The 27,329-nt window shown below is 47.4% G+C and overlaps 1 protein-coding gene across 4 annotated transcripts in view; it reads right to left on the bottom strand.

Moving 5' to 3' along the window:
• The window catches only part of LOC309883127 (uncharacterized protein), a 173,869-nt gene that overhangs the window by 133,772 nt on the left and 12,768 nt on the right, over positions 1–27,329 (bottom strand). For all 4 annotated transcript variants that reach the window (XM_082770926.1, XM_082770927.1, XM_082770924.1 and 1 more), the window contains exons 2-4: positions 22,713–26,226; positions 17,225–17,363; positions 14,646–14,767 (exon numbers count right to left, since the gene is read on the bottom strand). In XM_082770926.1, the coding sequence (XP_082627052.1) occupies positions 14,646–14,767; positions 17,225–17,363; positions 22,713–26,159 (3,708 nt within the window). In that variant the 5' untranslated portion in view covers positions 26,160–26,226. The remainder of the gene's footprint in view (positions 1–14,645; positions 14,768–17,224; positions 17,364–22,712; positions 26,227–27,329) is intronic.

Genomic DNA, 27,329 nt, shown 5'->3' with positions numbered 1-27,329 from the left:
CAATTTCAGAGCAGTGCCTTATAATGGATGTCTCCATGGATACCTCTTTGTCAGCACCTCATTAGATAAGAGCTGAGATGTGTGTGAGTACCTTCCCCTTCTGCATTTCAGAAGGTACCTGAAAAACACTAATTATGCAAATCTCCATCCTCTAAGTGATGGATACCGGTGAGTTCAGGTGACAAAACAGATAAGCTGAGCCACGCTAGGAAAGGAAGACAAGAGATTTCATTTAGACACTTCTTACAGCTGCTGACACTTTGGCAATTACCTGAGACCGGGGAACCCCTTTAGGCCACAACGTTTTTTTTTCACCCCCTCCTTTTCTTTTTAACAGAAGAAAAGCAAGCAGATGGAAAGGAAGAGAACAATGGAGAGGCAAAACTCAGAGAGCAGCACCTGGAGCTCCTGCGGTGTTTGGAAGAAGGCAGAGGAGTCTGCGTGGCAGAACATCACCAGGACTAGCAAGGACCTGGTAGCCAGAGAGACACAGCCCAGAGGCACTCAGACCAGCACTCCTAGATACTCCACAGACCGGTGACCAGTTAGTCTGCATAAGGACCAATACACCCACTAAAATAAACATCCAGCTCTGGTAGAGATGCAGGAACAACAAAGCTAGCTCGACTTTCGGAACAGCATCAATAGCACTAAAAAAGACAAAGATGGGATTGAGGGACCCGTGTTACCTGTAAGCTAGACACAGCTAACAAAAATCTCAGAAACGAGGCGAATTCTGTGAGACCGGTCCCACTGGGACCTTCAATTTGTTCTTCCACTGCTGAGCACAGCAGAGGTTATATGTGCTGCAATCTCCTGCTCCGGGAGCAGCTGGGAGCCCACTCAGCTCCTGGCATGGCTCAGAGCCACCGCAGGGAAAGGATTTTCTCTCTCCCTGAGCAGTCGCTGTAAGTCAGTGTAATTCACAGGAGAAATCCTTTGGACTGCTCTCAGTTATGCTGATGTGCAACAGCCCCATGGAGCTACCTACCAGCTGGGGATCACCGGCACGCTGCTTCTTGGCTGCGCTGCATTCCTCACCCCACAGGTAGGGGCAGAGAAACAGGGAAAATGCTGCCTGCAATACAGCCTGAGGGTCACACAGAGATGCAGTTTACAGGGAAGGGTTGCTGCGTTAAAAATGGTGACCCTCGCAGCACCACCTTGCTGGCAACTTGCAGGCAGGCCCGCGGCTGTCTCACACCCTTCTCTGAAGTTCTTACAAAGTCCAGCTTGCATGGCTCACCTTCAAAATTAAAGGCCAGTTCCTTTCACCCTACACCATCCTTTCACCCTAGGACACACCGATGCTGGGCACAGGAATCACTTCTTTCTCTTTCTGCCACAGGATTTTCAAACAAGCAGTAACTGCGCTGTGACTGAGCGAGCCAAATATTTCTGTTACATCTGCCATACAAACACCAGCGGATTTGATTACACCAGAACTGGCTCTCTTGTGGCCCATCTTTATCGTTAGACCCTTACCTGGGGCTGTGTGAGCAGAAATATTTTGAGATTTTTCCAATGACAATTGCTTGTTCTTACATAGTGCCTCTCACCCCCAAGAATCCCACACTTATATAGGAGAGGAAGCACTTAACCCTAAACCATCTACCTCAGCAGTGCCATGGGCAGCTCTTTTACAGACACAGTGATGTGTGCATGCATGAAAGGAAGAAATCACCTGTGACAAGACATAAAAAAAAGTAAAAAATAATACTAAAAAAAACTTTATGCAGCGAGTTTCTCAGCACTGAGACCTGCAGCACAGTCCCACCAAATCCATCAGTCCTTTGGGGCCCTGCCACGTGGACAGGGCACATCTTGAGCAGTTTTTTCTCCCATCTGCTTTCTCCAGGAATCTCTCTCATGGAACAAAGCTTTGTCACACGTAAGGAAGAAGATACATCCCTTCCTGACAAAACATCTCCCCTACATAAGGAAAATAGACTGAAAATGTCCCTGCTCCTACCTGCACTCCACACTCCCAAGAGTGGCAAGCGAGGGCTTCCAGCTACCAACCAAGCACTGTTAAACTCTGATTTCCTGAAGACTTACCTGGAGAAATTGCTGTGCTCACAGTAGCTGTAGTAGCAACTTTAATCTTAAGCGTCTTCTGCAAAGGTGTGACGAAAGCGAGTGGCTAAGGTTAACGCCAACTAGATTCCTGATATTGAATACAACATCAGAAAGTTCAGCAACTGAAGAAAAAGGATTGTAACCTAGGCCAGCTGTAGCCCAGTTTTACCACTGTGCTCTCCCGCACCCACAGGAAGTTTTATGGCTTTCCTTGGCTACATTGACCCCTTTAGCCACACAGGAACTCGAGCTTGGAGTTGCTGCAGAGATGGACGGAGAGCACTCAGATAGCAGATGTGCGCCTACCCTGCATGAGTACCTCTGGGATGCGATAGCCTTTTTGTCAGAGGACAACTTCTTTTTAATTCCCCATGAATTTCCTCAATAACTACAGCTTTCAGAATACATTTGAAGACAAAGACTTAATTGAATATTAATGCTATCGAAAAATAATGGGAGTTGAGAGTATGTCCTTGATCGTGTCTAGACAGAACCAGATCTAATGGATTTCCAGTATCTAGGTAGTAGGTATAAATAGATTAACATTACTCACAGAGACCTGGAACATCTCCGTATGTTACCCAGCGAGGAGTGATCCTACAGCACAAAGCTTTCTAGCAGGTCTGTTATCTAACCAAGAGCGCACCGTTCAGCTCCTGACTTGCTCCCTACAAGATATCTGGAGGAAAATGGTCACGGGGCGCTGAGGAACCGCTCAATCCACTCACCCATCTCTTCTGCTCTGGTGAAGGGAACAACAGATGGCATCGGAACCAACAACAGAACCGAAGCTTCTTAAAATTTAAAGATCAGGATACTGCATCCGCAGACTGCAGGCACACGGACCCGGCTGTCGAGGAGCAGAAACACACGGGAATCCAGGCACCTATGTTCCAGGCAAGCTCTCCTGCCACGGCTTAAGCCCACCAATTTGTTTCCCCGAGGGCAGCACAGAAATGCTCACTGGGACCCAGAGCTGCTTTGGCAGAAGCAGCACAGTACTGGCAGAAGCAGCATCCACAGTCTGCCAGGAGTTCATCAACACAAAGGCCTTTGTCAAGAAAGGGGAAGTAAAAAAAGGGAAAAAGAGCAGGAGTGGGTTCATCTGTAAGTTACGGCTGTTTTAGGTGTAAGCCTGGGGGAATTAACTTTGACACTCCCTTTCAGCTTTTTTTGTTATTTCTCTTTTGCACAAACTTGCATCTCTCCGCTGTCAGACTTTGATGGTTTTATGTAACTGTTTAAAAATTGAACAAGCTTCTTAACTTAGGTTTAGCAGAACACACTTTTTTTTTTTTTTTTTTTGCCTTTCTCTTTCTCGAATGCGCATTAAGAATAAAGATTGCCAGAAAAAAAAAAAAAAAAAAAAAAAAGACCTTTCCCATCCACTGACATCAGCCACTGTAGTACACAAAGCCGCGTCCTTGAGGACTCTATTTTTTGTACATTCTGTTCCAGCACAAGCCGACGCATCTGCAGCCCCCGTGGGCTTTACAGCTGGTAGCTGGAAAGAAAGATTCATCCCAGGGAAAATACACAGGTTAACCACAGCAACAGCAGCCACAGGGCAGCTCTTCAACGGAGGGCAGGAACAATGAAAGAAACCCCCAGACCTCAGCAGTACGGCAGGGCAGCCAGAGCTCCCAAGGGGCAGGAAGGGGCTAGCCCCATATTATGGCCTGAGAAAGAAGTCAGGGACCTGCTGCTGTCAGGAGAGTTTGGTTTTATTTTTATTTAAACATAAGTTTCTGCGCAACAAGATGAAAATGCTTGAGAAGAGACTCCCTCAAGGCTCAAAAACCAGAGGCAAATAGCCTCCACCCTTTTCTGTGTGTTTGTATTTCTTAATTACATTCGTTTCTAAGCCAGAATCATATTTGTTGATGCTTCGGGTTGGCAGTGCTGTTGGTAAAGACATTGGGGAAACCCAGTAAAAAATAACAGCAACATTTGTAATTAGAGCCCTGCTCTCGTTCCTCTTCGCCTATTGGAAAGTGTCAGCCTGTGTTTGTACTGGCAGCTCTTTAGGGCACACGCTGCTTCTTACTGTTTGCACGAGCTCACACCAAGAGGCTTGGTCTTGACCGGGGGCCACGAGCTATCAACGCCAAAGGGGCAGCACATCTCTCAGCACCATCAAAATAAGGCAAACCTTTTGATAACCCAAGTCTTACACCTGAGAACTGAGACACGAGACTTGAAGGGATGGGGATGCTGAAGCATGGCAAAGCTTGGAGACTTCCAGCATCACACAGAGTCAGGCAGATGATACTCAAACACAGCACCATTTACTGTGATAACCTGTTATTTATCTCCCAGCTACGTGGTTTGTCCAGGCACAGAACAGGAAGAACAGACCCGAAGTTTACGCTGCAGGTGGGACTCAGGGTCTAAAAGCTGGACATGGGAGCTGCCAGACCATGGTTCAGAAAACACAGCAGCGACCCAAGGGCATGCTGCATGTTTTTGGAGCCCTGACAAAGAGACTGCAGCTTCATCGTTTGTTTGTTTGTTTGTTTTTTTATGGGGCCTGCTTATGCCTCTGCACGGTATGCCCCGAGTTTGGCATGATGTGACCAGGCATGCAGATCTAACCTGCCAAAGCACCAGCAAAAGGAGCTCCCAATGCAGATTTGCAGAATGGTGTTGTGTGTTGCAGCCACATCAGGCAAAAAAAACAAGGAAAAGAATATCTGGGAGAAGATCCTGGCCCTGCCTCAGGGGCCGCAGGGGCACTGCTGCCAGCACAGGAGCTGCGGGTGCGAAGGGAGAGCACGCTCCCATGCCACCAGCAGCTGCAACACGGAGCGCGGTGCCTGCTTTCCCGAGCTTCAAATCCTGCTATGCCTGCCCCAAACGCAGGCCAAGCTGCTCGCAGCCCCCCTGTTTCCTTACCCATTCCACACAAAGCCACGGGGGATCGTCGCCTGCCCTTGCAACTCCCGCAGAGGCGGCCGCACCATGCTCCGAGCCCGGCCGGTCTGCAGCACGTTACACAAGCCACGAGGGAGGCAGCTCCTTCGGGTTAACCCCAAATCCACGGCAGGCCCACGGCTGCCTATGACAGCACCGCTCGGCTCCACCGCTCGGTGTCAAGCAAGAGTTATCCGCCGCCAAACTTCTGACCTACTTCTGCGTTGTGTTTCCCCCCCTCCCTGCTCCTGCCCTCAGTCCCCAATTAAATCTGCGTGAGATTTCCTCAATTATCCTCTTCCTGCTAATAGATGTGGAAAGAGGATGCCGTAACAATGTATTCCCCTGGCAGTGGTTCAAAATAAATCTCAGAATTAATGCTGAAGAGTGCAGGATGTATGAACACTTTAATTAACCACCAACATATAGAAAAGAGCAGTTATGTTCAAGACAGCTGATATGTTGCTGTCACTGCAACACAGAATATAAAGTACTGAGTATCCTGGTGCTCTTATTTAACTGACAGGCCAACAAATCAGCACTAACTTCCCCTTTCTGAGTAGCTGAGCCGATTTTTACCTGGGGTCAGCTATTTTAGGACACCACAATATTCAACTGGCGCAGCCTAAACAGCGGCGTGCTTGAAAAACACTCTGGGATGGAGGAGGCAAACAGTCCTAACAGCTGAAAGGTTCGTGTCACCAAAGCCTTAGCTTCTCAGACACATGCACGTGACAGAACTGGAGGGTGGGAGTGGAGAGACCAAAGAGTAAAATCTCGATTTGCGGATGTTTGCACAAAAAAACCATAATCATACGTACCTCTGGAAAGAAGTGGGGCAGAAAGAGAGAGCTCCTACATGAACACAGTGAGGAAGACAGTCTGATAAGTGCTTGCAGTTCGGGATGACTACAGAAATAATTTGAACAAGATTTTTAATTGAGACAAAAGAAGCCTGTGAGGAATAGGTAATAAACAGGGCCTGGGAATCGCTTTGCCCATTACAGGAGTCGGCAAGCCTCTGCTCAGCTTTATAGGCCCCTCTCGGCTCATCCCAGAAAAGCATTGCACGATAAGAAATTGCAAGTCTTCATTAAAAAAGGAGGCTTTGATCCAATGGAAACTTCATCTACACACCTACAAGCAGGATTTTCCATCCTGGAGTTCCTATTTTATCTCCTTTATTTACTCAAAACTGTATCTTGGGCCAGAAGCACTGTGTTCTCCTAACGGCTAGATACTGCAATTAAACACATCACTGCGAAGGGAGATCTCAGCATAGCAATACTACAGGAGAAAGGAAAAAAAAATATATAAAGTTTATTTTAAGCCTGGTGGAAAGCAACATGCAGCAAATTAAAGGATGCTGGGCCATAACCCTGCTGCAAACGCTCAGCACAACTGAAAGGCAGCTTGCTCACGAGCACGCATCAAATAGCTGGGAGAGCATTCTCCGAATTATTTAGGGCGTTGCAGTGCTGGGTGAGGCTGAAATGAAAACAGAGGAAGACTTAAGCCAAGTCGATGTGAAATTTTCACAAAATCCTCCAGCAGCAAGGAGCTGCCAGGCTGACCAACAACCACACAGGAGCAGAGGAGCAAACGGGCACGCATTGAGCTGGCCATGGACTGGGTAGAAGGAGAAAAGGAAAGAAAGAAAAGGCAAAAGGTGCAATTTTGAACTATTCTCCAGTTTTTCTTCATGTCCTACGTGGCTGTTAAAAATGATTAACACCCCTGGGAACAGACTGTCATCTCTAAAACCCCTAGTTCTCTTTTTGTGCAAGAAAGGCAGTAACTGATCCCACTGAAATTGCAAGCAGTAATACCCTGCTCCTCTGGAAAACACACTTTCTCTAAACACCTCCTGAGAGACTCTAAACAAAAGGCTGCAGCTTCCCCTCCCGCCTCCCTCCCATCGCTGTTTGCTGTCCGTACACCCAAGGCCTTCGTTTCCACCTTAGTGCACATGCACCAAAGCTATTTCTGGCCGGGAGTGACGTGGCTCTGTTTGCATAACTGGGTTCCCACCTCCCAATCTCCTGCTCTAATAGTTTGCAAAATTAGCGCTGGAAAAGGCCCTGTTCCCAAAAAGAGCTTGTAAAGTTTAGTTTGCCTTTATCCTAAGCCCACCCCCCACCCAAAAATAAAATAGAATAAAGTGGCAGGAAAGATTATTTCTGCAGAAGGGTTTGTGAAATGTTTCAGAAGGACATGGACCAAATTCTTTAATGGTGCCCATCTGGGATGAGGGGATTCATTCTGCTCTGTTTTGGCTGAAAGAGTATCAAAATAACAGCAAAACCTCACAAAAGCAGATAACCATTTTACACAATGGAGTTTTAAAACAATACAGCCTGACCTCCCGTGGATCTGGCTTGTAACAAACTCGCTTCAACCCAAAATGTCATCCAGAGGAAAGGCAAACGGACTGTCACTGAGGGTGAAACCAGCAGCAGAGCTGAAAATAGCATCTCAGATGAAGCAAATACGTCAGTTGGATGGTTCTCAGCTGTCAAAACTGAGCTGTAATCACAGACCTCTCCTGAGGAATATTTGATATTTGGCTAGTGTTAAAAATGAAAGTAAGATATCTTACAAGAGAAAAACGTGGCCCTAATAAAGAACGCAGGGAAATGAGCCAGGTGTGCCAACAGATCCAGCCACTGGTTCTTCAGCAGCAGACAAAATCCATCTCTGTAACAACTTCATCCCTGCAGGACGCCGTACAGGTGGGACTGGACATCTTCCTAACCTGCCCGGGCTAATCGAACGAGCAACACGCAGCTCGAGCCCCTCCAGCACCCCGCCGCAGCAAGGGGAGGGCACGGAGAGCCGAGGGGGAAGAGCTCTCCCTCCCCATCCCGAGGAGGGGATTTCTCACCGCAAATCACCAAGCTGCCAGGGACGGGAGGAGCCGGGGAGCCTCCTTCTTACCCTGCTCCAAAACCCCGCGTCCTGGGAGCCTCGCTGACGGCGGCCGGCCAACTGTGCTGTGCTGGATTTCCGCGGGGAATCGCTCAGCAAGCACCACGCGGTGCGATTACGGGGAAAACACCTGACAGACACTGTTCTGACAGAGACAAAAAACACCCTACACGTTTGGAAAAGACTGCATTCGCTTCTTAACCATTTCACGGAGGTGCTGTGGAGCTGAAAGCCTCACAGTGCAGAGCCCGGCTCTGTCCTGCTGCAGCAGAAGCCTCCCGAAGTTGCTCGAGCCAGCAGTGGCCCACGCGCCTGCACATCTGGAGCCAACACCACCAAGACAAAGGCAATCCCAGCACTCAGCTTCTTGTCAGCATTGCCCTGGGACTCCAAGAACGCAGACAGCATCGCCAAGAGACCTGAGTGCTTCACTGCTGTAGCGAAGTCCTGGAAAAGCTTCCATTTACCTTTTTCTCGCTGTTTCCCTTCTTTCTAGGGCCAGTCGAGGCCACTACGTGACTGCAGCCCACTTAGGTGCCAAAAGACAGCGAAAAATTTGGAAGCATGTGAAGAGACTGAGAACGGAGGAGTTCCCCTCACACAAAGAACAGGGGTGAAGGCATTTCTGCTTTCAGATGTGTACATTTTGGCGTGAGAAGACGAGGAAAGGGCAATCAGTCAGTACTGACTCATCTCTCCTGGAGCAACCTGCTTCTCCAGCTGTGCAGGATATCAGGTCTTCTCTGGCTTGCAGCAATTCCTGGTGGTGTTGTGATGGCGAAGTGCACAATACTGGTAGCAGCCACAGTGCAACCAGCTACGCTTCCAGCCTTTCTCCAGCCGTGTAGGAGCACAACCACTGACCCCATCAAACCAGGTGGAGCCAGCATGAAACGTCTGTTCTTGTTCAGATAAGACTGATCTCTCAACATTTTTGGACAACAGGATAATATATTTCCCTACATATTAGAAATTGAAAGAGATGTATTAGGGGAATTATTCTCTATATTCTGTACAGTCCATTAAGAGGTGAAGCTTCCCCTGATTCATCGAGGAGCTCATTGCAAACCACGTGGTTTCAGTGCTGTAATATCCAAGTTCCCTGTGCAGCTTCTCATCCTGTTAATTTTATACCCTGAGTTGGTTCAATTCAGGTCTAAAACCACTAGGACAAAGCCAGGGACAGAACCAGACCTTTTACTGCTACCACTGGTACTGGGTGGTGGCAACATATCACCAAAATCTGCTTCGGCTTCGTGACTTAAAAACGCAGAGCGAAATCCAGCCAAAGCACCTGCACCCTCCTCACAAAGCCCCCGACCTTCACGTGTCAGCCAAAGCACCACAAGGCTGTGTCCAGGCGTGCTGTGTCGGGCTTTTTATGGAAGCATTTCACTGGATGTACTCCCCTACCCAGTGACCAGGGGCCTCAGCAGCACTTTGCGTGGGTGATGGCGCATCGCAGAACCACATCTCTGTAGCTACAGAGGAGACTCTGAAGCTATGACTGTGCTTTTGCCTTTCACCCTCCCAAATTTAGCTCCTTTTCAGCTACATGCTGGTGACACTGCAGTGGCCTTGAGTCACAAATGCAGCCAGAGCCTAGGAAGCACTACAGAAGCATTTGTTCCAATATTTACTCAGAGATTTTTCATGCTACACCTACCACGGACTTTGCTTTATTGAGAACATAGCGCACTGGGGAAGGGCAAACCACACTGAGCTGCCAAGCGAAATGTCATTAAGGTTTTAGCAATGCAACACTAATTGAGTTTACTTTAAAGCTTCTTTTGTATAAACCATATCCCAGAGTGAAAGACGGTGACAGAGCTGAGTAACGAGTTGAAGCAGAGCAATCAAGGTGGAACTACCGAGCAATGGAGAAAAGGATCAATTCCAGGCTGGTATTTAAGATGAGGGCAGAGAGCTTAATTTGAACTATAGAAGAGGCGATTACGTACAGTCAAGTCACTGTTCTACACACATTTTAAACCACGTAGGATGCAGCACCTACCACCTGCAGTGGCACAGAAAATGAACCCCGAGGTTCATTTGCACTCTAAAGACTATCACAAACTGGAAGATGAGATTCTTCTGAACAGGCTTACGTGTAACCTCTGAGCAGCTGAGAGACCTCTTCTAAGCCTGGAACTTCAAGTCTCTCTCTTGTGCTACCTAGAACAGAAACCCGCGACCCAAAGCTCAGTGTTCCTGCTTGTCAAGTTTCTCCTTCCTGTAAGGATTCATCACCCAAGCCCTGTCTGTCCCCAGGTTGGTGGGGAAACACCTGGGCTATGGTGCTGTTGGGGTAACACCGAAGGAACCAAGGCTCGTGTTCCCCCAGCACTGCTCCGTACAGAAACACAGCTCTGAATAAGCACGTTTCTGCTAAGCAAGACAAAATAACCAGAGCACGGTAAGTTTATAAGAACTGCTCACTTCTGGTGGTAGGAACCTTAAAGTGTGTTTTGCACTAATATTCCATCACAGCCACCAGAAAGCAAGTCCAAAGCACGGAGCATCCACACAAAGTGGGCGCAAATGGGTTTAGGGATGACCTAGGGTTCACCGGAGACTATCCACATCCCTTCAACGCTCCCTGGGCTCTGAGCAGTTCAAACACTCAATCGGATTAGATGCATCAGACCTCAGGTGCTTAAAAGGCTGCCCACTGCTGCAAATCCCACTAATGCAGAGCTCCTTGCTGGGCGTGCTTCACGCAGACACACGGGAAGCATTCGCCAGCGAGTCACAAGGCGCCGGGACAGGGGCACCGGGACCTGCCGGCTTGGTCCGAACTGCTGTGTCCACCTTGAATGATCAAGTCTTTTTTTTTTTTTTTTTCCATCTTTTTCTTTAACAATTAGGCACGGACAGGTTTTCAGAACTGGTAAAAGCATTCACAAATGCCTAAGAGTGGCTTCCAGGAGGAAAGTAACGTAAAAAACAAAGATTTCAGAGCACCGTTAAGTACAGCAGAATAGGTTTATCACGATATAAAACAAACCCCAGAAAACACACAGATCAGGCACACCCTGGCAGCAGAAGTACTGAATGTTTAAAATGAAGGAAGGGAAATTAAAAGAGGCTGCATTTTCCTGGCAGCCCTCCTTATGTGCATATAAACCTCTCATCATCAACGCGCTGATATTTCAACTAATTAGCACCCGGAAAGCCACGGGACTGTGCTCTTCCATCAGCCTATTCATGTGGACAGAAGGGCTGAGAAATGACTACGATTACATCCAGCTCACGTAGCAGAATGCAGCAGTCTGTGATCCCTTCCACAACCCCTTCCTCCCCAAAGTAGCGAGCCAAGAGAAACATGGTGCAGGACACATTTCAAAGAGAGGAAAAAAATAATAATAATAACCCCACCGAACAAATTGCTCACTCAGCATTATGCCAGGAGATAAAAATAGAAAGCAGAAGAGCTGGTGCGGAATACCAAGCAGCATTCCCTGCTCATTGCAGCACAGGGTGAGCACGAGAACCCAAACCAACCTTCCCTTTGCTCCGACCTCTTGCAGGCTGCACATTGCTTGGACTTCCCATTCCTCACAAATGTGCCTGTGGGGAATTAGCTTTGGGCAGCTAAGGGCTGGTGCAGGTGGCTCACACATCCACCATCACTGCAAAGGCAGCCTCTAAAAACAGCTGATGAGTTGGGGAGAGCACTAAGGACAGGACAGGCACAGCCTCTCGTTAGCACAGGGGGTGTCGAAGAAGCTGGCTCTGATGCAAAGTTTCCATTCGAAGTAATCGCACTCTGGCTTCCTCCAGCACATAAATTTGGGCTTCAGTCCCTTGTACAAGAGCTCACAAGACACAAAGGGGAAAAGCAGCAGAGAACGGGAATGTTTGCCATCGGCTTTGCTAATCACCAAGGTGTGATAGATGCCAAGGGCCCAGTCAGAGCTAGGAGAGCCTTTGGGGAGTACTTTTTGGCATTTCTGTTTCCTGCTGCAGCAAAGTCTGCCGATTTCTTGGGCACCTCGAGGTCCCATGCAAGTTGGTCTTGATTGTGTCAAAGTGCTCCCAGCAAAGCAAAGGCTCCAAGCAACCAGAGCACCAAACCAAAATGCTTTGCATATAAAGCAAAAAAGCTTACTTAACAAATACCGAAAGCTTTTAAAAGACTCAGTTTGACCTCATTTATTTTTTTCCCTGCTGCCTGAAATTAGAAGAGAAATGAAAATATATTTATACTTTTTTTTTTTTTTTTTTTAAAACCAAAACCTGGGCTTTACACAGAGCAAGGAATAAGCAGCCTCCTGGGGTTCACAAGGCAGCTGCTCAACAACAACTCTGCATTTTGCATGACATGTAGTGATACCAGTGCTCTTTTTGCACACCCACCCGCACCTCTCCAAGGACCAAGATGGCACTGATGCCCCTAAGACAAGCCTAATGCTTTGGCAGTCCCCTCTTGCTGTCTCCACCTCACACTTTCCCAACCAAAATGGAAATCGAGCAGTTTCTCCAGAAGCCTGGCCTCTGGTTTGGAGGTATAAATCTTTCTGTACTAGCTCTGCCACCTGACTGGTCTTCAGCTGTCAATGAACGCACCCAGTAAGAGATACCCAAGCTCACAAATCTTATCTCAAATTTATAAATCTTGGCAAAGAAGAAATTTCTTTCTGGCAAAGTGCTGATTTACAGACCCATGCATCTTCACTCAACGTGGGGCAGAGGCGAAGGATGAATTTTCCAGCACTGCTATTGTAACCACATTTATACATCCTACTCCAGCAGTGCTTAACATGGTAACTCTGATTTATACACCCCAGCACAGGTTGCACACCTGCCTGTCCACTGTAATTCAGGCTTAGCAACAAGCTGCCTAATGGCAGCACCAAACACGTCCCCGAACTCATCCCAATCAGCACCCAAAACCAATTCTCTGTCCCAGCGATGCATGGGGTCTTCAGCACACCTGTGTCTAAGCCAAACATCACACACGGGTCTGTGTGCTCATGAGAAGCTCCTTTGCCTTTCCAGCTCCACATCCTCTCTAGGCATCGCCACCAGAGAGGTCAAGTTTCCTAGCTACCCCTTCCCAAACTTCAGCAGTATTTTTGGAGTGTTGTGAGTTTTAATTCTCAGCTGCATTTGAAAGGATGCTCTAATGTCAGGCTCAATTCTCTGTCAGAAATACGTCTGGTGGTAGCAATATCGTGACAAAGCAGAATAGCACATTGGTTTCTGAGCAGGTCCTGAAGGATGACTACAAAGGCTGCAAAACATACGGCTCCTCTTAACAGATAAAGAAAGTGTTAGATGCTTTTAAGGTAGACCAAACATACCCACACACTAGTTAGCACTGGGTCCTGAACACAGAAATGTTTGTAACACACCTGATGATATTCCAAGATAGGGCTGGCAGAGCAATTTTTTGCTGTAACAGCAACTCCACAGGAATATTATTGTTGCCCTTCTTTATTCTGCCCAGAGGACAAACAGCCCTACTAGATTTGGATCATTTTACCTTCCAAGAGCTTAGATGTTCAACAACCCTATAACCAGAATAACATTTTCAAGTTGAAAGAAGCAGTTGTGTTTCAGAAACGGGGTAGGACCCAAACAGAAGTGAGAGAAAAGGAAGGAATGATCTCCTTGTCTGTTGCCCTCTACCTTGTGTCTCAGCCCACTAAAATCAGGAGAGGTGATGTAAGGTGGCATTCCAGAAAGCCACAAAGGACTGAAATACCAGAGGTATTCCAATCCCTGGAAGCCATGAAACACCCAACACAAGCAGGCCAGAGAAGTCGGTCTCACTGCCTAGAGGAACAACAAAGGCAAAACCTTTTCGGCCCTATTCCCTAGAGAACTTCCCGTGCACTGCACTAGATGCCAGCCAGCAATTCTGTTGTTTTGCACTATCCAGAGTTTTATATGTTGGGAACCAGTGAAGTCAGACACAAGTGATACCGATCCCAATGACACCAAGTGATATAAATTCCCAAGGAATTACCAAGGCCTCCGTCATCAAACATTCAGCATGGAACCAATAAAAAACCCCACACAGAAACAAGGAAGCACATCAAACAAACGTTACAACTTTTTGCTATTTTTTCCTGATTTTTTTTCAGCTTCCAGAGAAAGACATGGACATCTCCAGGCCCACAACAGCTTTTACTTCCTCAGCCAGCAGCAACATTAACAAAAAAATAAATTAAAAAAAAAAAAAAACCAAAGTGGATTGTGCCTGTATTTGCAAAACACTTTGAAAAGAATCAGTCAAGTCGATCTGTCACAGAGACGGTGCTGGGAGCAGTAACAAATCCAAAGGACATGTGGCAAAACAGGGGGGAAAATATATCATGAAGACCACAGAGCAAACCTGTAAGCAGTTTTGAAACATCACAGTTCCCTCTACCTGCAAGGAACATTCAGCCAAAGAAGTGGGAGGCCCAGTGCCTCCATCAGACTATAAAGCCTCTGATTTACATTGGAGGGAAGCTAGGCTGGTGGGAAAGGTTAATGCACTTATTCTTGTATTGCTATAATAGATATTCTATAAATATTATATATGCATATAATAAATATTAATATTGCTATAATACAACTCTAATAGAAATTAAAAAAAAGCTCAGCAGTGGCTGAAGGAGCCGCAGATTCAGGAAGCTGTAAGTAAAGCAGGTTGTTAGTTTCCAAGGTTAAAGATGCAGTAGGTATATAACATCCCTGAAGCAGGCAGAGGCATAGTTCAACGAACACCTTACCGAATACTTCAGCTTCACAGTTCCATGCCTGAATAAGGTCCATCGACGTCTACTGTTACTGTTCTTGTACACCTCCACAGTCTTTGAAGGCAGATCATTCTCAGCAATTCTCCGTTTCAAATCTACAGGGGGAAAAAAAAATGACAAAAGATAAATGGTGTGCTTTAGCTCAGGCTGGGGGCGGAGGCTGTTCTTTTAAATGAAAGAAACAAAATTGTTTGCAAGAGACTCATTCAACCTCTTCTTTAGAAAAAGAGAGCAGAGAGTATATTTAGGTGCTTTATTCAGTGCTCTTGGGATACAAGAAAAATAGTGCAGCTTGGATACTACAAAAATGCAGGCACAAACTAAGAGCTGAGAGCCAAATTAAGAGGTGGTGTAAGCAGGTGGGGTCAGACAGGCTGGGTGTGAAGCCAGAATGCTCTCCCGGCAGCACAAGAGCCTCATCTTCATGCACTGATATTAGAAATGAAATCGTTCTTTGGGTCATAACTGCTAACAGTACCTCTGCAGAAATCCCAGCTTTACAACCGTTGTGGTCCACATGATGCAATATCTTGAAAAAGATACAGCTTCTTGAATCCATGCAGAAAACAACAATACAACAGTCCATAAAAGCTGTTTTTCAAAGCAATGTCTGCTTCTCATCCTAAATATTTCAGGCCAATCCTTTACAGATGCAATCCTGATCTAGCCTTAAGCAATTTATACCATTTACACCAAATCCCAGCTTGGCCTTACAGATGGTACATACCCAAGCACAAAACAGCTTGTAAAGAAGAGGCAAATGCTGGAGGGGGGCTGGCGATTCACCTTTCAAAAGTCAGCTCTACTTTTCTAATCATCCCAGATTTTCAGCTCCCCATCCTATCCTTCTCTTTTTGGGGGTAAAGCTGTCATTCTGTGTAAGACTGGGTTTTCCCTCCCACATCTGGCAAGGTTAGACCTCAAACCCTTCCCCAACGCTGGGGTGACAGATGCTGGGAGGAAGGAGCTGGAGCCCCCGCTGCCAGCACCAGCTCCTGCCAGCAGGTGCACAGGGTTGGGGCAGTGCACGGGGTAGATGTACGTGCATATATGCTGCCACGGGTGTTCCCATCCCCTGGATGCACCTCTCACCTCAGCACGAGTTCCAGACTGTGTCAGTCCCGAGGGCTTTGAAACCAGACAGCAAAGGGTAAAAAAGGTGCTAGGCTTTAGGGAAGTGGTGATGCACAGCCCAGGACCTCTGCTCCTGCGATTTGGGTCACCTTTACCTCACATGGCCAAAGCATATGCTCCCTGAATGCTTACTGCAAGCTCTCTGCTCTCAAATCACATCGGTGGGGGCTCTGATCGGCCCAGGACAGCAGCACAGAGCAGAGCAGAGCTGGGACCCTGCCTCAGCCCTGACACGGCTGGGTGGGCAGCAATCCTGATTTTCTTCCAGCGTTGCTGGGAGAGAGATGGCGCTGAGACCTATTTCCTAAATGCAATGCTGACGTAGGCACCCTGCTGTTATTTTTAGCAGCATGCGTTTCACTTTCTGGACTCGCAGGAAATCAAGCTGCAGTGCAAGTGCCGGTTACAGCAAGAGGCTGCGGGCAGGCTCCAGAAGAAAGGCGCCGACGTAGTAGCACTCGGGAGCAATGTGCAAGCACCGTAACCATCACATTTGGAGAGATGCTTGTGCTGCTCCCTGCGCCCCTACAGAAGAGCCATCAATTAAAGAGGCGCCGCTTTGCCTTTTCCCTTCCAGCTCTCCTTCACCCTGATGTGCTGCCACCATCCATTAACTGCTCGGATCCCCTGGGTGCTCCCAAGCCATGCCAGCACAGTCTGGCAGCGCTCCCGTACTTGCCCATTGCTGAAGCACAGGATTCTTAGTGTTAGCAGTATCCCTTCAAGAAATAATTTTCTTACTGTAATTATCAGGCTTTTTAACTAGAGGTACACAAAATCTTGTCACCTATTCAGCTATCTGCCTGTTTACCTGCCAAAACAAGACGCTTCCAGCAAATACACTGTCATGCTTTCTGTAGTGTTGTTTTGAGCAGGACAAATTATAATTACATTAATCAAGTGCTGCAGAGGAGAGCTCATCTCAGTCTTTGGCTCACGAGATTCTCTACCTGATCAGGAAGAGTACCCAGAAGGAAAAAAAAATCATTTCTTGCTGTTCCAAACAAACATCACACCTGAGTTGCAACCTCAGCATCCATCACCACTCGCCACCTCCAAATGGCGAGCACTCACAACAGAACCTGCTAACAGGACAGAAAGCTAAGAAGAAACTACCAAATTAAAACTTGCACAGAAGTCTGTGAACAACTTTTACACTTTATGCACCAAACTGCTCATTTTCTCATAACCAGGTTATAGGCAGTGTGTTCAAAGACTTTAAAAATACAAGGAAAAAGAAAAGAAACTCTACAGCACATGGCTATCAGAGCCTTCTCACCAGGCTTTAGGGTTGTAACAGGAGTGGATACAAGCCACATTTGTGAGTTTTTTCAACCCATTGTAGCCTTGGCTGACTCTGCAGGATGCATGGGATAAACAGACAAAGTCAGGAGGAAAAGCACTGCAAAGCTACTCACAGCGTGGTTTGTCAAACATCCTCTCTGCCTCCTCCATCTCCCTGATGATGTTCTGGATCAGGGAACTGGAGGAAGGTCTCTCCATAGCGACATTGTTGGAAGGCATTTGCACGGACAGTTGAGAAGTAGAAGACACCATCTGGCAAGAAAAGGGTCAGAGAAAAATTTTACCAATGTGTTAAACTCGGAATTAAGCACACATTTAATAATACTTTTTTTTTTCAAGACAGTGACACACACCTTAGACTTTCCTCACTGCAGTCTGTACCTTTGTCATGTTTTTTTACTGAAAGATTAAGTCCTGCTGGCTGCGGTGCTGGGCTGCCCGAATTCTCCCTGCACAGGGCTCCCTACCTTGAACACAGCTCATGATACTCAAGTCCCAACAATTTCCAGCGGCACTGAGTCCCCAAGGCACTTCTGAGAGTAACGCATGATGAAGACATCTGCATCAGAGGGTGACCAGGGCCAGACAGCCTCCAGATCATCAGGTGCGTTTGTGGTGTCAAAGCAGGTAGGCAGCTTGCAGATCAGCCCCAGTGAGACAGCTCCAAGGTTGAGCTAGGAAGTCAGGCCCCAGGTGGGCATTGAGCCCAGCACAGTCTGTGGATGCCTACGACACAACTGTGGCTGTGCTAAAGACCAGCACACATGCTACAGGGCTAAATGAAGGACTAAGCACCCAGGGCTGGACTTAAATGGGCTCCTGAGCCCATGGGTGTGTGGGGTGGAGGCCCCAGGTGAGGCTGCTCAGGGTCATTCAGGCCCGTTAGTGCATCCAGAGGAGGGTGGGGACTCAACAGCTGGAGATTTGCTTCAATTGGCACTTCTGAACGGAGCTATGAGAGGCACCCTTTGGTGGCCTAGAGCAGCAAAAGAGACTCTTCCCATCAGGGTTTTTTTTTGCCAGATGACAGCTAACTGTGCCCCATCACCTACCACTGACCTCCACGTATGGCCATGCTCAGCAATAAGAAGTGGAAAATGGGACAAGAGAGAGAGCTTTGCAGAAACACCTCCACCACTTAAAGCACATAGGGTAGAGCAACGAATTTGCAATGGTGAGCTTTAGGAGAACAACCTGCTCATCTGCGTGCCTGTCCAGCAGAACAGTAATGGGATCTGCCTGTCCTACTACAGAAATAAAAGTCACAAGTTTTTCGAATAAAGCTGGGATACCCATCAAGAACAATTCCTGCAACACTCAGGTGTCCTGCTGACAATAAGATCTGTTGTGAATTACATCTGTAAGAGCGAATTAAATTAGTAACAGGATGTCACTTTCTTAATTCCCCCAAATCTTAACAAAACTCTCCCTTCCAGGCACTGCCAAAGGTCATCTAAGGTCTTCTCCCGGCTCCATAAGCAGAAGCCTGCAGATGGCCTACGAAGAGGACAGGAGGTGAATAACCAGAGCTGTTATCACTGTGCTGTTGGAGTCATCAGCAGGGCAGAGGGAGCCTTCTGGAGGGAGAAAGGACTCTTCGTATACGTGGATTTTAATTACTTTGGTGGAATATGTAACTGCGAAAGAGCAGCTCGGACCTGCAGGCTGTCCTCCTTCAAAAGCTGAGCCTGGCATCGCTCAGCTGCTAACAAAGGTCGAATACAAACGCACTGACCTTCGTGCAACCCAGTATCTGTAAAATCGAGCCTCCTTACAAGCACAGCTAATTTTCAGATACTTCCTACCCACCCTACGTCTTCTCGTGGTGGCTTCCCTCGTGGCTGGGGAGATGCAGCTGACGGCCTGACGCTGGCCTGGCCTTGCTCCCTACCAAATCCGCCACGCACCATCGGCTTTGGGCCACGCTTCAGCCACACCAAGGCAGCCAGCCCTTTGTGTTCCTCTCAGGAGCGTTTCCCATTCTCTGCACCATGTCCAGTGCTCCAGGACGCTTCTCTTGACTGGGTAACAGGGTGAGGAGGAGAAAGCCAAAGGAAACCTCCCACACGGGGAAGTTCTGCACCCAGTCCCTTTGGCACAGAGGCCAGCAATGCCCACGAGTCCCTGTTCATATCAGCACTGTGATGGTACCAACAGTGGCAGGAGATAACCTGCAAGGCTGGGAGCTAGAGGAAGGTAAGACCTGAGAAGTATTTTAAGAAAACGTAGAAATTGCAGTCATTCACGTGTTAAGCGTCTGGTTCTATATACATGAAAATCCCATCGGCTTTGCAGACTCGACCTGCCTTTCCCTGACACTGCTAAAAATGTTTCCAAAAATAAAAAAAAAAAAAACACCACAACACCCTACCCCACCACAGATAGCACTAAATAGAGGCTGTAATTCAAGATTTTGCTAGCACCTCGTGGCTATTACAAACAGGAAAATCTGAACAGCTCAGAGTTTTTGTCTCTTCTAAAAATAAGATGACTGTCAGACATAACCGTATTAAAGGCCATAAATACACAGAATCTGCATTCTGCAACTAAATCATGCCTTGCTACAGATTTGGGTATAGTGCTCCTTTGGCAGCAGGAGGATTTAGAAAGTAAAGCACTATTTCTTAATTTGTGTTTCTTTCATAAGCACAGCTAGCAGCAGTAGGCTGAGACAACAGCTTACTGGCGATAACCAGGAGACAAGGAGAGCTCTGAAGATACCCCTCAGAAATACACATTTTCCTGGTTAGTGTCACTCGACAGAGCAGGGAGGGAGAAGACAAGTCACCTCATCAGGCACACTTCTGCAGCAGCTCCCAAAACGTTCTGTGGCAGAGAGACAGAGACAGACCATCTCCAGATACAGGTCACGACGGGAACTTGCTGCACAGAGCTTGCAGAGTCCCATCAAGCACAGAAAAAGAAAGTTGCTCCATCTTCCTCTTGCAAAAAGACATTTGTGGCAACTGCTCGAAAGCAAACCAAAGCTGTGGGAGGATCCAAGACCTCCGGGTTTGCCCCCAGTGCCTCAGCGATCAGTAAGGCAAAACTACCAACACATCTTCTAGTATGTGCACAACCAGGAACCCTCTGCCTCCAGTTAGACCCATCACACAGGTCGAGTTTCACATTGCCCCATGTATGGCAATGCAATGTGCAGCTGCTTCTTGCCCAGAAATCACAAAACCCCCTAAAAGCCCTGCTCACAGGCCACCGGTACGGGCTGCTTAGCATCAGCACGCTCCGCAGCGGGGAGCACCTTCACGGCATCCCGATGGGTTAGCTCGTTTGCACTCTTCCAGCAACCATAATTCCCCCAGAAAATGGCACCTCAGAACCAAACAGGGACATTTCCCCATGGGGAAACAACAGCCAGCAGTCAGATGCAGACTGTACACCTCCTGCGGGTAAAAATCAAAATCCTAGGGATAAAGATAAGGCGTTTTCTTCCTTAAAAAGATAAAGCCGTATTTCACAAATAGACAGCAGAGGGCAGAGTAAGACTGCAGAGAAAAGCCTCCTGCGCCCTCACTGCAAGAGGGGAAAGGCAAGGGAGCTGCTCTGCGGCGCTCGGTGCCCGTGCGCGCCCCCGAGGCGGCCAAGGGGAACCTCTCTACTGGCAATGAGCCAAAACCATGTTTCAGAGAAACCTTGAGTTCCTACAAATCCTAAATGGATGTCTTACGAAAAAGCCAGGTGCCTATTTTGCAACTGTTCCTCGTGCCATTCGCAAAGCAGGTATCAAATCCCCCACAAACCCTGCCCAAGGACAGGCTTCTTGAAGGCACTCGAGGCCTCTCGCTGAGGCGATCGGCTCCGGGGCAGACACATTCTGCAGCAGAGCAGGGGATCGAGGCGGGCAGGGCTTTTTTTCCAGCATCAAGGCCACTCAAGGCAGCCGAGGGAGTCACCAGGGCCTGCTTGTGAAGAGCCCGGCCATGGTATCCACCAGGCCTCTGCATCTCCTGCAGCCTCTCCAGCCACAGTCACCGACGTGGCTACCCAGCTGAAGGGCTCAGGGAAACACACGGCCATCCAGATCTTGGGCTGCAGGGTGTGCCCGAGTCTCCTGTCAGTGTTGGGAGCTGTGCTGTGGGTGCTTGAAGACTTTCTCGGCCTGGTGGTGGAGCTTTGGGAGGAGGTGAATAGGCTGAGGAGCATCAGGGAGTCAGAGAGAGAAATCGACTGGTGGAGGCATACTCTGCCCGCCCTGAGACAGACTCACGGGCCTGCCACAGCACGAGTGTCTCCTGCTACACAGAAGACAAAAGTTCCCCAATCTGGAGAGGTCCCAGTAGACTGGAAGCGGGCAAATGTTGTACCAAGAAGGAAGACCCTAGCAATTACAGGCCTGTCAGTCTCACATCAGTGCCCGGTAAAATTACGGAGAAGATGATCCTTGAAGTTAATGGGGACAATGCAGTCATTGGTCCCAGCCAACATGGGTAAGGGTAATGAGGGGTAGGTCCTGTTTGACTAATTTTTCTTTTATAAGATCACCCATCTAGTCGACCAAGGGAAACCAGCTGATGGGATCTTTTTGCTGTGATCTCCTGCTGACTTCAGGAGGCCTTTTCACATATGACTCCCCTATCCATGGGACTTAAGAGGCTTCCTAGCATCACCAAGCTGGACAATACAGATTTGTAATACCCAGAACCTAGTCCAAAATGTGATGTCCACGTCAACGATATGACAATTCGGCTTTAAAAGACTCGTTTTTAACAAATGGGAATACACTGCCGTAATTAGAGCCACCACCATTACCGACCTTTCACTTTGGGCTAGGTATTTACCACTGCTGTCATTTTGTGTAGAAGCAGAGGCAAGGCAGCTCTGACCGGACCCTAAGTCAGCACTTAGTCACATTAGGAAAGCATTTTACTCAAATCACACACCCAGCTCCTAAGCAAGCCTTTCTGCCACAGGCTCAGCACCAATTCATTGAGGCCACATAGCTTCTGACAGGCTTGGAGAAGGGAGAGCTCATTTAGATCTTCCAGGGAAACGATGAGCTCTACAAGATATGGTCCAAATTTCTTTTCTGTTCTTACACTACATGCCAGGACTTTGCATGACATTCTAGATGTGGCAGTGTAACACGCATCACCTAATAAAAATCAGCTGCCACCACCAATACTACTCCTTTAGGTAAGAAAACACAAGGACCGTAGTGCAATTGAGGAATGCCATTTGTTCGCTCCAGACTTAAAAGTTCTAAATTTGCCAAAAGCAAGCACTCTTGTTGCAGATTTCTACTTCAAATGAACAAAATGCAGAGAGAAAGAAAATTTAAAGTTAGTGCCTAGAAATATATGAACATCTGTTACAGCCCGCTTCTAAAGGCATTGATACGAAATGGCCGAAGAGTCATAAGTGGAGCAGCTCTAGAGATTAACACTAACAGCCCAGGCAAATACCAGGCAGATGCCTCCTTTAAGACTAATATAAATGCTGTGTATGTACTGTCATCATTTGTATGATGGTCTAATTAACTGAAAATTCCAAGATATAAAACTGGTTTCAGGTGCAAACCATCTTTGTAAGTAGTGTAGTAACAATATGGTCTTATGGAAAACGTTATTAAAAGTTTACTAATACCTCTCCTTCCTTGCACAGTCCGGAGGTCATATACAATGAAGGGCAGTAGTCAACGCAGTGAAAGTATTCTTTGTCATGAAGCATTACGGCGTTTTGTTCTGCAGCTGAACTTCCTCTGTGCTTCTTCACGCTGAGATCAGCAGGCATGACAACCAGTTGTTCACCTGCAGCATATTTGGAACAAGCCTCTACAGAAAAATCACCATTAGCAGCTGGAGAAAGGCACAGCTCCTCAGGATCCAGATTATTCACAGCAAGATCTTCAGAACGTGGCCCGTCTATGCCCACATCCTGTACTTTCTCCGGAGTACTGACCAGGTCTTGAATCTTCACATCGTCTCTAGACATGTCCTGCAAAGGCAAGTCAGGATTTCTTGAGTCTTGCATATCCACTTCCGTCTTCAAAAGCTCCTCTGCAGCAGCTGCAGATGAAGCCACCTCTTCAGAAACTACCGAAGCACAAGTCACATCGTCAGCTTCAAGTTCAGGCAGAATCCCCTGTGGCAGGTGGATCAGCGCCTTGGTGTTCACTACAGAAAAGTCACCACTAACAGCTGGAGAAAGGCCCAGCTCCTCAGGATCCAGATTTTTCACAGCAAGATCTTCAGAACGTGGCCCGTCTATGCCCACATCCTGTACTTTCTCCGGAGTACTGACCAGGTCTTGAATCTTCACATCGTCTCTAGACATGTCCTGCAAAGGCAAGTCAGGATTTCTCGAGTCTTGCATATCCACTTCCGTCTTCAAAAGCTCCTCTGCAGCAGCTGCAGATGAAGCCACCTCTTCAGAAACTACCGAAGCACAAGTCACATCGTCAGCTTCAAGTTCAGGCAGAATCCCCTGTGGCAGGTGGATCAGCGCCTTGGTGTTCACTACAGAAAAGTCACCACTAACAGCTGGAGAAAGGCCCAGCTCCTCAGGATCCAGATTATTCACAGGAAGATCTTCAGAACGTGGCCCGTCTATGCCCACATCCTGTACTTTCTCCGGAGTACTGACCAGGTCTTGAATCTTCACATCGTCTCTAGACATGTCCTGCAAAGGCAAGTCAGGATTTCTCGAGTCTTGCATATCCACTTCCGTCTTCAAAAGCTCCTCTGCAGCAGCTGCAGATGAAGCCACCTCTTCAGAAACTACCGAAGCACAAGTCACATCGTCAGCTTCAAGTTCAGGCAGAATCCCCTGTGGCAGGTGGATCAGCGCCTTGGTGTTCACTACAGAAAAGTCACCACTAACAGCTGGAGAAAGGCCCAGCTCCTCAGGATCCAGATTATTCACAGCAAGATCTTCAGAACGTGGCCCGTCTATGCCCACATCCTGTACTTTCTCCGGAGTACTGACCAGGTCTTGAATCTTCACATCGTCTCTAGACATGTCCTGCAAAGGCAAGTCAGGATTTCTCGAGTCTTGCATATCCACTTCCGTCTTCAAAAGCTCCTCTGCAGCAGCTGCAGATGAAGCCACCTCTTCAGAAACTACCGAAGCACAAGTCACATCGTCAGCTTCAAGTTCAGGCAGAATCCCCTGTGGCAGGTGGATCAGCGCCTTGGTGTTCACTACAGAAAAGTCACCACTAACAGCTGGAGAAAGGCCCAGCTCCTCAGGATCCAGATTATTCACAGGAAGATCTTCAGAACGTGGCCCGTCTATGCCCACATCCTGTACTTTCTCCGGAGTACTGACCAGGTCTTGAATCTTCACATCGTCTCTAGACATGTCCTGCAAAGGCAAGTCAGGATTTCTTGAGTCTTGCATATCCACTTCCGTCTTCAAAAGCTCCTCTGCAGCAGCTGCAGATGAAGCCACCTCTTCAGAAACTACCGAAGCACAAGTCACATCGTCAGCTTCAAGTTCAGGCAGAATCCCCTGTGGCAGGTGGATCAGCGCCTTGGTGTTCACTACAGAAAAGTCACCACTAACAGCTGGAGAAAGGCCCAGCTCCTCAGGATCCAGATTTTTCACAGCAAGATCTTCAGACTGTGGTTCATTGTCCATTTGTAATTTAGAGTGCCTCTCCAAGAGTTCGTGCTCCACAGGGCGGAGCAAGTCCTCAAGTCCTTTCATCAAATCTGCCTGTGGAGTTTCAGTTACATCCTTAGAGGTTTCTTCAGCATTTAGCACAGTGACAGAGTCACCTGAGAGCTCTGGCAGCTGGGAGACAGGCGGTTCTGGCCCAAAGGAAGAACCCAGTGTTTTGTTAAAGCAGTCATGCTCGCTATCCAGGACAGAGGAGCCAAGGTCTTGAGACATTTCTGTGGCTGTGCAATGCTGCACGATCTTCTTACATGCTGAGCTCTCACAGCCCTGATTATTGAACGTGCCTAAATCTGGGGACTGCAGATGTGCTCCCACCCTGGTGGAAGCTCTTGCACTCTCATTCTCCATATCCAAGTCCTCTCTCTGGGAGGTGGCATCCTGTCTCCTGCTTTGGAAACTCCTCCAAGACCTTTCTTCATCAGGTGAAAACAATTTTGAGGAGCCTCGCAGCTTCCGAGTTGCTTTGGCCACACTGGTGAATAACTTCTTAACTCCCAGAAAGCAAGGGGCTCTGGATACGGGGATTGATTTCTTCTGCTGGCTAAAAATCTCTTCATGTTTCATATCAAAGTACAAAGAAGTGGAATGGTAAGTTTTATTTCCTAAGTTCTGGAAATTGGTTTCAACTCTTTCATCTGGAAGCTTTAAATCACCTTTGCCAGTTAATGAATTTTCTTTCGTATATCTGAAGAGCTGAAAGCTTCTTCTTCTGCTGCTCTCCCGTGGGGGCACAGTACCCCTCTTTTCATTTTCCCCTTCTGTATCTGAATGACTCTTAATAAAGTTTTCAAAATTCAAAGACTTGCTCTTCCTAGCTCGTATTTTATGGTAGTTAGTACAATCCTCTTCACTGGGGACAATAATATCCCTGAGACATTTAGTTTCATTGGCATCAACGTCTTTCAACTCAATGGCTGTTGAACCTGAGTAGCGAGAGAGCCTCTGATTTTTACCCATTTTCTTAATCCCCTTGAAGAATGTCCTTTGCAAGTTGGCTGAATTGTCCTGCTTCTTGGTGGCACAAGCAGCCTTTTCTCCGAATCCTCTGAAATCTATATTATTAGGCATCGTGGAGCTTGCTGGCTTTTTCACCCCATCCCCGAAGGGTGAGTTTTTTTCTTTTGAGGCCTTAGAGGTATCCTCTAGTATGACCATGGACTGGGGTCTCGTTTTATTAAGAGAGGGTCCTTTCTTTTGCCTAACAGAATTCCAGATCTTCTTGACTTTGGTCTTCTCATCCGTGGGTTCTTCTTTCTGTTCATTGGGGACTTCATAACCATAGATGCCGTGCTCATTACGATCTTGTTTCACTATTTTGATACTCTCTCCACCCACTTCAGCCTTGGAAATCCTGTTTGCATATCTACTTGAATCTGGAGCAGTATCCAGGTAGCTGTCTATATATTCCATTGCTCTGGCTCATAAGTTGCGGTCGGGGTCACACATGAATTGTCTTTAGACTGTTTTCTTCACAAGACTTAAAAAAAAGAACAAAGGAATAAAATTAGGATCAGAAAGTTTTGTCATTTTTTTTTTTTCCAAACACATATTTGTTAATGCAGCACAAGTCCAATCTTATCCCAGCAACAGTGGTAGCTTTGCCACTGATTTCAATGAGATTGAATTTTGCTCCCAAACCGGATAAAGTGTAGAGCAACTCAAAGCTGATTTAAGTGCCTGAAGATTTAGTGATCAGAATAAACTTCCTGCATTAATAAAGTTACCACAAAGTGCACACAGAACACCATAAAGCACATGTAGGTCTTGCAAATTGCCACTACTCTCAACACATCGGAGTACATGACAGAGAGAGAAAGAGGAAATTACAGTGAAGTGTCCCTGTGCGTGTCACTGTCCTGTCCCCCCACCCCATCTGCCAGGAACCGACAATGCTCTCCCACTGAGTTCACTCTCTTAAGGCAGGCACATTCAAAGAAAAGCCAGGAGGAGCCTCTTCCTGGAAATCATGTAATTCTGAAATAAATTCAAAAGCAAAAAACCTCATGGAATATTCAAGCCAGGTTTTCCTACTACAGCTACGGCACCAGCATGGGAATCCCTCGATGGAACTGGACTGCTAAATGAAAGCTGCTTGGCCACCACTCAACGCTACACAAAAACACGTTCCCATCAAGTGAGTTTCAGCCTAAGTGAACAGGATGAAACCCACAAGTACCCCATATACAACAGCAATGGTAACCACTCCAAGCTCTCTGAGGGAATTTGGACTCCTACGCATGCAGATAATAAGCCTTCCTTTCCCGTGGTGTACACCTGCCCTGTCTCACTGCTACAGCTTCATGATGTGGCCCTGGGCTTGCTGTCTACCTGTGCAGCACACAGACCTGTGTGCCAGGTACCCGTCAGGGTTGAATTCCCCCAGTTCCCAGTCCCACTCTCAGGACAACACAGGGAAGCAAGAGTAGGGCCAAGAAAGGGAACAGCCCCAGAGACACAGACCCGACAACACAAAAACTCTGCATTTTCCTCCAGTTTTAATTAGTGAATTAGTTGATTTTAACTAGTTACTGATGCCATTAAAATTAACTAATTACTAGCACCAGCTGATGTTCCTACCTC

Source organism: Aythya marila, assembly GCF_965140915.1.
Source record: "Aythya marila genome assembly, chromosome: 13".
In the NCBI taxonomy this organism is placed as follows: domain Eukaryota; kingdom Metazoa; phylum Chordata; class Aves; order Anseriformes; family Anatidae; genus Aythya; species Aythya marila.
The sequence above is the reverse complement of the archived record's forward strand: the minus strand, read 5'-3'. Positions and strand labels throughout refer to the sequence as shown.